The following is a 13,419-nucleotide window of genomic DNA, read 5'->3' on the forward strand; positions in this document are numbered from 1 at the left end:
GATCGACTATGATATGTCTAGGTATGTTTTTCTTTGTATGGAGTTTACTGAACCTCCTGTATCTGTGTTGCTGTCTTTCATTAATATTGGGTATTTCTTGGCTTTTATGTCTTCAAATATTTCTTCTGTTCCATACTCTCCCACCTTGCCTCTCCTTCTGAGACTCCAATTACACCTATATTAGATGATTTGATATTATCCTACGGATCTCAGATGATTTCCCCCCATTCTTTTCTCTTTTTGTTTTTAGTTTGAATACTTTCCATTTAGCTGTCAAGTACCCTGATGCTTTTCTCTTAAACCTATCTGATGAAATCATTCTGATACTGTATTTTTTATTTCTAGCATTTCATTATGTTTGTATAGTTATCATGTTTCTGCTTAAATTTTCCATTTTTTTATGTATGTTGTCAACATTTTCCACTAGAGTTTTTAAAGCATTTTCATCATAGTTATTTCAAAAACCCTATCTATTGATTGTAATATTTTAGCCTCCACTAGATTTTTAAGCATTTTACTTTCAGCCAGAGTTATTTTAAAGATCCCACTGTTAATTCAACATCTGGGTCATTTCTCATTCTGCTTCTCTTGAACCTTTCCTCTGTTACCATGGATCTTATTTTCTTGCTTTTGCACATGTCTTGTATATTTGATTGTATGCTGGACGTTTTGTATAAAAAACAGGAGAGACTGAAGTAAGTATTAACTTCAAATTGGGGCATGCCCATTTTTCTTTCAGTCATTTGAGTAATGGCTCAGTCAATCTGATGTATATTTGACCTAGATCTGGGCACTATTGCAGCCTTAGTTTGATTCAGTTCACCCTGACTTTGCTTCGTAGCTAAGGTGTCAGCTGCCTCACTCTCAGCCTTCAAGAGTATATGTGGTGGATTTCTCAGCATTCCTGCTTTGCCTCGTCATTTTAAGGTTATCTTGCAAAGATAACCTTAAAATGTTAGTTAGTGGAAAGTCTCCACTTACCTCAAGGGAAGGAGTAATCTGTCTCAACTTTTCTATTATACACACCCTCTTCCCACTTTTGGTTACTACCTTCCTGTACTTTTTAAGATCCAAGAGGTAAGATTGGTGGGTGGGTGCAGGTTTTCTCTGTGGATTTGGGTCCTCTAGATTCTAATGTCATGCCAGCCTCAATGAGACCGACATTTTTGTTAAATTTCCACTGGCTTCTCTTTATTCCCCTATGGTGGAGCAGCCATGTATCTCTTCTCTCCTATGAAGGACTTAGCATTTTCTGGAGGTTAGTTCACTTAGGGTTTCTTTATGTCCTTAGCTTTCTAATGAGTTAAAAATATTTTTGATTTTCTAGCTAATCTAGCCTTTGTTTGCTAGGGTGGGAGATATATTCTCCTGTGGTTTTCTACATCCAAATGAGAAGTGAATTCTAGGAATGGGAGTTTAAAAAAAAGTTTCATTTACATATTTTAAAAATAATTTTTAAAATTATATATACATGGATAATAAAATGTTAAATTTTATAGAGTGGTGAACAATGAAAAGCGACTTACCTTCCCATTATAGGTTCCCAAGTCCTCTCTACTCCCTCTACAGAGACAAACATCATTACCAGTTTCTTGATTGTTTCTCAAAATTCTGTATACAAAAAGTGTGCATATCTTCCCCCCTTATTTTTTTTAATACAAATAGAACCATACTATATCTTCTATACTTTGTTTTTCTCATTTAACTATTTCACCATCTTGAAGTCCTTTACAGACTGCATAATATGTCTTCGTATGGATGTACTGTGGTTTATTTGAACAGTCCCTGGTGATGGACATTTGGGTTGTTAACAGTTTGTTTGTTTTTTTCTCACAAACATTGCAGTATATATGCCTTGGCCCACATTTGTGGTTGAGTATCTGTAGTATCAGGAATGGGCATATTTAAAATGCTTCACGAAGGCCCCTGGAGCTTCATATTAATTCACAGTGTTTCTCAAGGTGTTGGCTGGGCTCTCAGCAGTTGGTGGTATGGGTTTGGGGAAGACTGGATACTGCAAGAGACTCATGAGGTGCTGGAGAGTTGCCTGGCAGGTGGTGTCAGAACAAAGCTGGCTATAGACCCTACCAGAGTAGGAGTGACATATTAAAATATTTAAGACATAGAAACTCAACTGTAATTCCTTCTTTATACATATATTGGGGATGTTAAAAAGTTACTGATGTCAGATTGCTCTCTTGCCTCCTCAGCCCCCACCATGGGGTAAAAAAGATAAATACCATTTTCTTTGGAATGTCTTACCCAGCTATATGACTTGAATGATCCTGATAAACAAGATTACATCCAAGGAGGTTTTCTAAGGGGAATGAAGACTTATACAAGAAGTCTTATACAAGAAACTTATACAAGAAATATTATCTATGTGATTCTGGGATCTTCCTGTGAAGATGTTATGTTTTTTGAGATTTTTTTCTAATTACCTACCTAATTAGCACATTAAGTTTGGTTGTTGACATCTGAGAAACCAACGTGCTTTCTCATGAAAAAGACCCTTGCACAGAAAGTGCTCTTTTTTCTAAGATCTGGGGTCAAAGGAGAGATTTTTAAGCATATAATAATGGCTTCTACTTATTTAATAACATAGGCACAAGAAATGTCATTTACTTCTCACAGGACCCCTTTCAGGGAGATTTTATATATTAGGAAGTATGCTCATGAGCTTTCTACCAACATCATCTTCCCTAAGGCTCCCCATCTCAGTAACTGACTATACTATTCACTCAGTTGCTTTTAAAGTTAGAAACGTAGTAATCTTTCTGTGACATCTATATCCCTTTCCTTCATTCTCCCATATCCAATTCTATACCTTAGGAAATTTGTTTTACCTCCTAAAATTCGTGAGAATCCATTCACTTTTTCTCCTTTTCCCATCACTAGTCCAAGTGAACTGTTTTATCATTTCATCTGCAGTATCCTTTTAGTCACCCCTAGGTTATCAATTCTTGTCCCCCACTCAATTCATTCTCCACTCATTAGCTAACATGAACACATTAATCCATTTAACATGAATTAAATGTTAATTTTGACTATGTCACTCCTTGCCCAAAACTCTCTAGTGCCTTTCCAATGTCCTTAGAATAAAATCCCTCGCATGGCCTCTGTGGATCTGCACCACTAGTCTCTCCTACCTCTCCACCTATTGCAACCAACTCTTTTCCCCTTCCTCTTTCCAGCCATGCTGGTCTTTCTGTGCTGCAAACTGGCCAAGCTTCTTCCATCCTCAGGGCCTTTGCACAAGCTTTTCCTTTGCCTTAGAATTTTTCCCCAGCCTGCCCACTTCCTCATCCCCCTTCCCCAAGCTAATGCCTTATCCTTTAGGTCTCATTTTAAACATATCTTACCCAGGGAAACTTCCCTGTCCAAACAAGTCTAGATTGGATCTCCCTGTTATTATTTGCTTTTACTACTCTGTATTTTTCCTCAGCATTTATCACAATTCTAATTATATAGTTATGTTGTTCTTTTAATTTTCTCTGTTATTGGAATAGGTAATACATCCATTTCATACAAAATTCAAATTGTAACAGGGTATAGAGTTTCTTCCCTTCCCCGTCCCTCTGCTACCCAGTTTTCTTCCTTACAAGTAACTACTTTTAGCATTTTGAATATCCTTTCAGAGATTTGGAGTATATAAGCAATTATGTACATAAGTTTCATCTTTATTTTTGCCTTCTCTTATTAACACAGATCCTATGTACATTTTTCTGCACTTTGTTTTTACCTGTTAATATATCTTGGCAATTCTTCTATATCGCTATGTAAATGGTTTCTTTTTCATGTACCATACAGTATGGGCTTATCATTATTTCTTTAACCTTAATTATTGGGCATTTAGGTTGTTTTCAGGCTTTGGTTATTACGAACAATGCTGCATTGAATAACTTTGTATTTAAAGTCATTTTCCACATTTATACCTATAGAATATATTCCTAGAATTAAAATAAAGAAGTTAAAGGTTATGTGCATTTTAAATTTGGGTAGTAATTTCCAAACTGCTGTCAATGGAGGTTGTACCAGTTCACATTCCCTCTAGCCACAGATGAGGAATGCATGTTTACTCACAACTCAATGAAAATTTTTGTTCTCTGACAATGTAAGAGGTGGAAAATAGCTCTTGGAAACTTAAATTTGCATGTTTTCTCTTCCTTGCAAAGTTATATTTTCGTATGTTCAAGAGGCATTTGTATTTCTTCTTTAGTGAACTGTTTCTTCATAAACTTTGCTTACGTTATTTAATGTGTGACTTCCTCGCTACACTCGAAGGTCAGGGATCCCGCGTATTTCGCTCGTCGCATAGCTCCTGGTACTGGAATGAATGAAGCTCAAAGAAATGACTGGCTCACGTCATGCAGTAGTCACATACGGAACTCATGTTTGACTCGAAAGCCCACGTATTTCCACGATCACCCAGTGGAAAGACTGAGCATTTAATTCACCACAGCAGGGGCTAGAAAGGTAATGTAAAAACGGCTGAAGTGTGCTGGGAAGAGAGGACTGTGGCAAAAAGGCCAACAAATGCCTAACTACAGTAGCAGCTGTTTTCAGATCTATTTTACCGCCAAGCAGGAATGCAGGCCCATTGTCGGATCTTTATTTATTCCGAGGCCGGATTTCTGGCTTTCTTGCGAGATCTCCTGGTTTTTAAGTATTTCCAGTCAAAACAAGACTGCCTTCAAATGCAGCCCACCAGCAGCGGATTTGCAAACTCTAGCGTAAACAGAAGTGGGAGGCTGATGAGGCGGGTAATACCTTAGTTGGACAAACAGCCGAGAAACAGGGAATTTTTATGTAAGGCGAGAATGAGGTTCTCCGCCGTAGGGTTTGGGTTTGGGGGCCGGGACTCCCGGAAAGACGCTGGAAATAAATGCTGGGTGGCCTCAAAGCAGAGCAGGGCCAGGCGACGGGAGGGCGCGCCGCCGTCCCAGTTGTGGCTGGCCACTCCACCCAGCGCTGTTGGGGGTTTCTCAAGCAGCGTCCACACAAAGGTGTAGGGCGGTAGGGGCTGGCCGGGATAAAGGGGACGACTGGCTGCGCATTCCCTCACCGGCTCCTTTAGAGCCAAGTGGACCGCAGGAAAGCACCCAACCCTCTCCCCGCTTCCAGAAGACCCTCGCCTCCCAGGCAAAGCTTTCCGCTCGGCGATCTACTTCTTTCCCTACTCAGGCCCCTCCCCACTTCCCCAATCCTACGACTTCCGTTTGCCTGGTTTTTTGGGAAACCGCCGACTTCCGGCCTCGCAGCGGCGGGCGCAGCAAAGATGGCTGAGCAGAGACTCGAGATGGTGAGCGTTGAGGTTCTGCTTGGTGTCCCGGCTGCCAGGCGGGGTTGGGCAGGGCCGGGCGGAGCGGAGAGGGGGGCTGGCGGTAGGCCTGTGTCCCACGCAGCTGTCGCTGGGGAAATGCGTGGCCGGGGCTGGAGCGCCTCGGGGTGGCCGGGGCAACACGGTTCGACTCCCGGGAACTGCTCCGTCTGGGGCCCTGCTGAGTTCTTTGCAGCTCTGGGCCTGTGCTAGGACTGGGGTATTTCTTGGGGTGCTCTAGGATATTTTCATCGGAAATGGCTCTTTCCCTAGCTCCATGTTTTCTGTCTCATGAGGTTTGGAAAGAAAGCACTACCGCCCGTGCAGAGTCAGTTTCTGTTAATCCCCTGGATTAGGCATGGAATGAGACAAATCCTGGAAGCTTTCAGCGTCAGTACCTTCTGCGGATGGGGCGAGAGCATGTTTTCGCAAGTTTAGGAATTCACCTGGCCTGAGTTAGTTGTTGATTTAAACTCCACAGAACTGCTAATACAGAGTTACTCAGGTGAATTCGGGATGACCCAGTAGTAGTTAATTTTGAGGCGTAAATTCATAATTGGATCTAATTTCTATAAATTTCCAAGTGTGAAACCGTGTCTACCTTGTTTTAATATTGAATTTCAGAGCATGTTCTGCGCGTTTATTAGAATGACTTTAGTTATTTATTCGGGATTTATTGCCCTTTGAAAACCCCCCTGGAAAACTTAGGAGACAAAATAGCAGCCTTTAACAGACTGTTTTATAACTTAGTTTTGGCTGCTAGGGAGCAAGGCCAGTATTACCTTGTCAGGGGGCCTGTTTGTTTTTTCTAGTCTCTCTTCATTTGCAGCGAAATCAAATTATTATAGTGTAATTAGAAAACTCTGAATACAGACCAGGAGGAGGCCCAAAGCAAAGTTTTTGTTAAGCTACGAATTAAAAAAAAATTAAAAGCATGATTAATGTTTCTAGAGTTTAGACATTGAAAACATACTAAAGAAAATACTTCAGCTACATAGTCTTAAATGTAAGGTATAAGGGTAACATGACATTGTTGCAAATATAGCTTATCCTCTAGTCCTCACTGCAGGTATAGGTAGGTGTTCATGAACGGAATAGGAACGTGATGGCAGAATTGTTCTATACTTTTGAATCCCCGGTAGTGTATTAAAGAGGATGACGTTTTTGTTCTTTTTTTAAATTTATTTTTGGCTGCGTTGGGTCTTCATTGCTGCATGCAGGCTTTCTCTAGTTGCGGTGAGCAGGGTCTACACATCCTTGCGGTGTGCGGGCTTCTCATTGTGGTGGCTTCTCTTGTTGCGGAGCTCGTGCTCTGAGCCCGTGGGTTTCAGTAGTTGTGGCTCATGGGCTCTAGGGCACAGGCTCAGTAGTTGTGGCGCACGGTCTTAGTTGCTCCGCGGCATGTGGGATCTTCCTGGACCAGGGATCGAACCCGTGTCCCCTGCATTGGCAGGTGGATTCTTTATTTTTTTTATTTTTTTTTATTTTTGGCTGTGTTGGGTCTTTGTTGCTGCACGCAGGCTTTCTCTAGTTGCGGTGAGCGAGGGCTACTCTTCGTTTTGTTGCACGGGCTTGTCATTGCAGTGGCTTCTCGTTGCGGAGCATGGGTTCTAGGCGTGCGGGCTTCAGTAGTTGTGGCACGCAGGCTCAATAGTTGTGGCTCGCGAGCTCTAGAGCGCAGGCTCAGTAGTTGTGGCGCAAGGGCTTAGTTGCTCCACGGCATGTCGGATCTTCCCGGACCAGGGCTCGAACCCGTATACCCTGCATTGGCAGGCGGATTCTTAACCACTGTGCCACCAGGGAAGCCTAACAGGCGGGTTCTTAATAACCGTGCCACCAGCGAAGTCCAGCTTTTTTTTTTGATATGACTTTAGCACTTCAGCTGCAAGTTAACAAATCATTTCCATTATTATCAAGTTTAATGCTAGCAGTGTTATATTTATAGTAACTCATCTTTCAGGTTACCACTGCATGGAAATTTGAAATTTATTCTTTTTGGAAGTGATATGGCATCTTGTAATAGAATTAAAAGGACTTCGCAGTGCCACTCCTAGACCTGTATCCCATTGAAATAAAAGCAAAACATAAGCACCCAGTCCAAGGTACTCATTGCAGTACTGTTTATAATGGCAAAAAGCTGGAAACAAAGTGAATGCCCATTAGTAGGGTAATGGATGACTTCTGATATGCCCACACTGAGGAATAGTATGCAGCCATTAAAAAGAATGTTAGAACTATATACGTCGATGTGGAGAGATTTCCATGGTTTACATTTAAATAAAAGCTAGTTGTGGAGTGGGGTGTTAAAAAAAGAAAGTTCAACTTGGCTTTATTCAGTGATTCACAAATCAGTCAGCATCCAGTCTAGCAGAGAGAAAGGAGCTCTGAGGAGCTGTACAAAATAGAATACTTTTATAGGCAACAAGGAGCAGGAACAAGGAAGTTACAGACAAAAAGTGCCTTGGTTATTGCAAGGTCACTTTCCTTTAGGGGTTAGCAGAGGTTTATCAGTCATTTTATATAACTAGGGCTGATCAGATGACTCCTGATTGACTGGTTTAAAATTCCATTTCTGGGAGAGCTGAAACTGTAATTAAGTCTCCGTTTGGTGACATGAGGCTTAGCAAATATGATTCCATGTTGGGCCTGTTGTCTTGTTTTTAACAAGGGTATATTTTGTTATCTGTTTGTGACACAAAGGAAAAACATGTAGATCTATATATATGGATATACATAGATGTGGATGAGAGAAGACTAAAAGACTTAAAACTCAGAGAATTTTGAACAAATTCATAAGTAAAAATCTAAGAATTCTGCAGCAAAGGCCTTGAGACTAGGAGACATCCCAACAAAATGGAGTAAAACTAGTTCAAGGTGGGACACACAGAAATTCTAATACGCTACCAAACTACTGAGGATTATTACCTATTCCTTAGGAAAACTAGGGACTGATATTTATGTTTTATTTAAGAATATGTAATAAATAGTTTAGAGATCTTAAAAAAACAAGCAAATAATTCTGGTTTCTATGCTTTATACTTATAAACATTTTTATAACTCCCTAATTACTATTTTTTGGTGTATTTGTATAAATACCCATCAATCTTCCTGTAAATTAAAAGATTAAACCTTTCAGAACAGAAAGCAAAAATTACTACTGCACTAGTTGATTTGGCTCAGATATAGTGCCTAGCACATATCAAGTGCTACATGGATATTTGTTAGATGAATAAATCATCACAGAATACTTAAAAATGAAAGAACCAAAAAAAGTAAAGAACTTATTCTATATATATCCCAGTTATGAATGAGATTGAGTGGGCTAATAGAATCCTTTGTATCTCAGAATGTCCTGGAAGATCTTTTGAGAAAGAGACTCATCAAAAAATTATAATTTATTTTAATTCTGCTTTGTGCAGAAGAAAGCATTGCTGACTCATGAAAATGCTTTTTGACCCTTTAAGATTCTTACTTTTCCCCAAAGTAAAAAAAAAAAATCCCAGTTAGATTAAAAAAAAAAAAGGGTTCTTTTGCATTATAAAAATAGCTGAGGGACTTCCTTGGTGGTCCAGTGGCTAAGACTCTGCGCTTGCAATGCAGGGGGCCCAGGTTGGATCCCTGATAAGGGAACTAGATCCCGCATGCCGTAGCTAAAAGATTCTACTTGCTGCAACTGAAGATCCCGCATGCAGCAACGAAAATCCCACATGCCACAACTAAGACTTGGTGCAGCCAAATAAATAAATAAATATTAGAAAAAACAGCTTTGTTGAGGTATAATACACATACCATAAAATTTACCTATTTTAAGTATGCAGTTTGGTCAGCTTTAGTAAATTTTTATAGTTGAACAATTGTCACCATGATCCAGTTACATCTGTCTGTCAGTCCAGAAAGTTCCCTTGTAACCACTTGCAGCCAATCTCTAATCCTAACCCCAGCCCATGGCTGATCTGCTTTCTGTCTGCGTAGTTTTGCCTTTTCTACAGTTTCATGTAATGGAATCACTTAGTATGTGTTTTAAGGTTCATTCATATTGTTGTATTTAGCAGTAGTTTGTAACTTTTTATTTCTAAGCAGAATTCCACTATATGGAATTCCACTATATGAACATACACATTTTGTTTATCCACAAATTGATGGACATTTGAATTGTTTCCTGTTTTTGGTTATTTGAATAATGTCACTATTGTTACTGGCATGCAAATCTTTGCATGCATATGTTTTCATTTCTCTAGGAGAGTAATTGCTGGGTTGTATGGTAAATTTATGTTTTTAAAAAAAACCTGCTAAACTGTTTTCTAAAGTGGCTATACTCTACCGTTTTACATTCCCATGAGCAGTGTATGAGGGATTCAGTTTTTCCACACCCTTGTCATCACTTGGTATTGTCAGTCTTTTTGATTTTAGCCATTCTAGTGGATGTGTAGTAGTGGTTATTGTGATTTTAATTTGTATCTCCCTAATGAATAATGATATTCAATATTTTTTAATGTGCTTATGCATCTATATCTCTTTGAAGTGTCTCTACAGATCTTTTGCCCATTTAAAAATGGGTTATTTCTTTTATTATTAAGATTTCTGTATATGTTAAATCAAGGTAATAAAATAGCTAAAAGAACAAATTATGTATTCTCTTTTATTTTGAGGATTTTTTGGTTGCTATGAAATATATCATACTTCTAAAAGAATGAATAAAAGGTTATTTGTAAGTTTTAAAGAACAATGCTGTTGACCTAGGAACAACATGGGGATTAAGGGCACTGATCCTCTGCACAGTTGAAAATCTAAGTAAAACTTACAGTGGCCCTCCCTATCCCCAGTTCCCTTGCATCTGTGGATTCAACCAACCTTGGAATATGTAGCACTGTAGTATTTACTATTGAATAAAATCCGTATATAAGTGGGCCTTCAAGGTTCAAACCCCTGTTGTTCAAGCATCAACTCTATAATGAAAACTTGTGTTCCTACCTCACATGTTAAGAAATGAGTCATTAAAAATAACTTTGGGGCTTACCTGGTGGCACAGTGGTTAAGAATCCACCTGCCAGTGCAGGGGACATGGGTTTGAGCCCTGGTCCAGGAAGATCCCACATGCCGCAGAGCAACTACGCCCGTGCGCCACAACTACTGAGCCTGCACTCTAGAGCCCGCAAGCCACAACTACTGAAGCCCGCGTGCCTAGAGCACGTGCTTCGCAACCAGGGAAGCCACTGCAGTGAGAAGCCCGGGCACCGCAACAAAGAGTAGTCCCCACTCACCGCAACTAGAGAAAGCCTGCACACAGCAATGAAGACCCAATGCAGCCAAAAATAAATAAATACATAAAAAACACAAAACAAAAAAACCTTTGAAACCTAAATGTCTCCCCTACCTCATTTTCCTCCTCCGTCAAAAATGATCTCTTTCCTCAATTTTATGTTAATTATTCTTTTGGTTTTCTTTTTAAAAAATTTTTTATTCAGGGCTTCCCTGGTGGTGCAGTGGTTGAGAGTCCGCCTGCCGATGCAGGGGACGCGGGTTCTTGCCCCGGTCTGGGAGGATCCCACATGCCGCGGAGCGGCTGGACCCGTGAGCCATGGCTGCTGAGCCTGCGCATCCGGAGCCTGTGCTCCGCAACGGGAGAGGCCACAGCAGTGAGAGGCCCGCATACCGCAAAAAAAAATTTTATTCATTTATTTATTTATTATTATTTTTTGGCTGCACCGGGTCTTAGTTGTGGCATGCGGGATCTTCATTGTGGCATGCGTACTTCTTAGTTGCAGCATGTGTGTGGGATCTAGTTCCCCAACCAGGGATCGAACCTGGGCACCCTGCATTGTAAGTGCAGAGTCTTACCCACTGGGCCACCAGGGAAGTCCCTCTTTTGGTTTTCTTTACAGCTTTTATCATACTTAATACCCTTAAACAATGTATTGATTTAAAAAAATTAATGTTTTGTTTTTTCATTTTTTAATGCTGTGAAGTATCTCATTATAGGGAAATGCTACAATATGTCCATTCTATTAGATAGAGATTTGAGTTATTTCTGATTTTTTTCCAGCTTTAGCGAGGTATAATTGACAAATAAAGTTAGTGTACAACATGAGGATTTTATAAACACACACACAGTGAAAGGATTCCCACCACTGAGTTAATTAAATACACTCATCACCTCACATGTATAACTATTTTGTGTGTGAGAACAGTTAAATTCTATATTCTTAAATTTCAAATATACAGTACAATGTTATCAACTGTAGTCACCATGTTATACATTAGATCCTTAGACCACATTCATCCTTAACCCTGGCAAGCACTTTTCTACTCTCTGTTTCTGTAAGTTCAACTTTTTTTTTCCTTCTGGTTTTTAATTTAAAAAAAAGAATGCTGATATGAACAGGGCCAGGACTAGGGTAAGGCAACTGAAGCGCTTAGGGTGCAAAATTTAAGGAGTAAGAGTATCTCAGACCTGGCTATGAACACTCATATATGTCTCCTGATCTAAGAATTTCCCCAGGGTATTCCTCGAAGTGGATTGCTGGTTTCTGGGCTACGTACATCTTCAACTTTATAACTTATGGGAGGTTCTGCGGTGATTGTAACAATTTATGCTTCTACCACCAGCTCCTGTTGCTCCTTGATATAGCTTTAAATTTTGTCAACATGGTGGATATGAAATGAGGTCTTAATGTGATAGTAATTTACATTTCCCTGATTAGTAATTAGGCAGAGCATCACTGGTTGTTTCCATTTCCTTTTCTGTGCAATGCCTGGTTCTTATGTTTTGCTTATTTTTCTACCTCATTATTTGTTTTTCTTATTGATTTATAGTTATTTATAGTTGTGGGCTGTTAATTCTTTGTCATTTTTTGGTTTTGTTTTGTATTGCAAATATCTTCTCTTAGTCTTCTGTCTTTATTTCTTCTTTGGAACAGAAGTTATTATTATTATTATTATTTTTTTTGGCTGAGCTGCGCAGCTTATGGGGTCTTAGTTCCCCAACCAGGGGTTGAACCCAGGGACACTGGCAGTGAAAGCACCAAGTCCTAACCACTGGACTGCCAGGGAAGTCCCCAGAAGTTATTAATTTTAATGTAGTTGAATGTTTAGATCTTTTCTTAATTGGTTTGTGCTTTTATATCTTGTTGGAAGTAATCCTTCCCTACCTTATGTATTTTTTTAACATCTTTATTGAAGTATAATTGCTTTACAATGGTGTGTTAGTTTCTGCTTTACAACAAAGTGAATCAGCTATACATATACATATATCCCCATATCTCCTCCCTCTTGCGTCTCCCTCCCACCCTCCCTACCCCACCCCTCTAGGTGGTCACAAAGCACCGAGCTGATATCCCTGTGCTATGCAGCTGCTTCCCACTAGCTATCTATTTTACATTTGGTAGTGTATATATGTCCATGCCACTCTCTCACTTCGTCCCAGCTTACCCTTCCCCCTCCCTGTGTTCTCAGGTCCATTCTATACATCTGTGTCTTTATTCCTGTCCTGACCCTATGTTCTTCAGAAACATTTTTTTTTCTTTTTTAGATTCCATATATATGTGTTAGTATACGGTATTTGTTTTTCTCTTTCTGACTCACTTCACTCTGTATGACAGACTCTAAGTCCATCCACCTTACTACAAATAACTCAATTTTGTTTCTTTTTATGGCTGAGTAATATTCCATTGTATATATGTGCCACATCTTCTTTATCCATTCATCTGTCGATGCACACTTAGGTTGCTTCCATGTCCTGGCGATTGTAAATAGTGCTGCAATGAACATTGTGGTACGTGCCTCTTTTTGAATTATGGTTTTCTTAGGGTATATGCCCAGTAGTGGGATTGCTGGGTCGTATGGTAGTTCTGTTTTTAGTTTTTTAAGGAACCTTCATACTGTTCTCCATAGTGGCTGTATCAGTTTACATTCCCACCAACAGTGCAAGAGGGTTCCCTTTTCTCCACACCCTCTCCAGCATTTATTGTTTGTAGATTTTTTGATGATGGCCATTCTGACTGGTGTGAAGTGATTCCTCATTGTGGTTTTGATTTGCATTTCTCTAATGATTAGTGATGTTGAGCATCCTTTCATGTGTTTGTTGGCAGTCTGTATATCTT

The 13,419-nt window shown here is 39.8% G+C and overlaps 1 protein-coding gene and 1 non-coding gene across 3 annotated transcripts in view; one reads left to right on the forward strand and one right to left on the reverse strand.

Moving 5' to 3' along the window:
* Positions 1-4,504: 4,504 nt before the first annotated feature.
* The window catches only part of BBS4 (Bardet-Biedl syndrome 4), a 70,987-nt gene continuing 62,072 nt past the window's right edge, over positions 4,505-13,419 (forward strand). The window contains exon 1 of one of the 2 annotated variants that reach the window (XM_067752669.1): positions 4,505-5,302. In XM_067752669.1, coding sequence (XP_067608770.1) covers positions 5,279-5,302 — 24 coding nt within the window. In that variant the 5' untranslated portion in view covers positions 4,505-5,278. The remainder of the gene's footprint in view (positions 5,303-13,419) is intronic. The other variant, XM_067752660.1, reaches the window with a different exon arrangement.
* On the reverse strand, positions 11,104-11,176 carry TRNAV-UAC (transfer RNA valine (anticodon UAC)). The gene has a single exon. It is a non-coding gene; the product is annotated as a tRNA-Val (tRNA).

The sequence above is a fragment of the Pseudorca crassidens genome, chromosome 1 (genome assembly GCF_039906515.1).
Source record: "Pseudorca crassidens isolate mPseCra1 chromosome 1, mPseCra1.hap1, whole genome shotgun sequence".
NCBI classification, from domain to species: Eukaryota; Metazoa; Chordata; class Mammalia; order Artiodactyla; family Delphinidae; genus Pseudorca; species Pseudorca crassidens.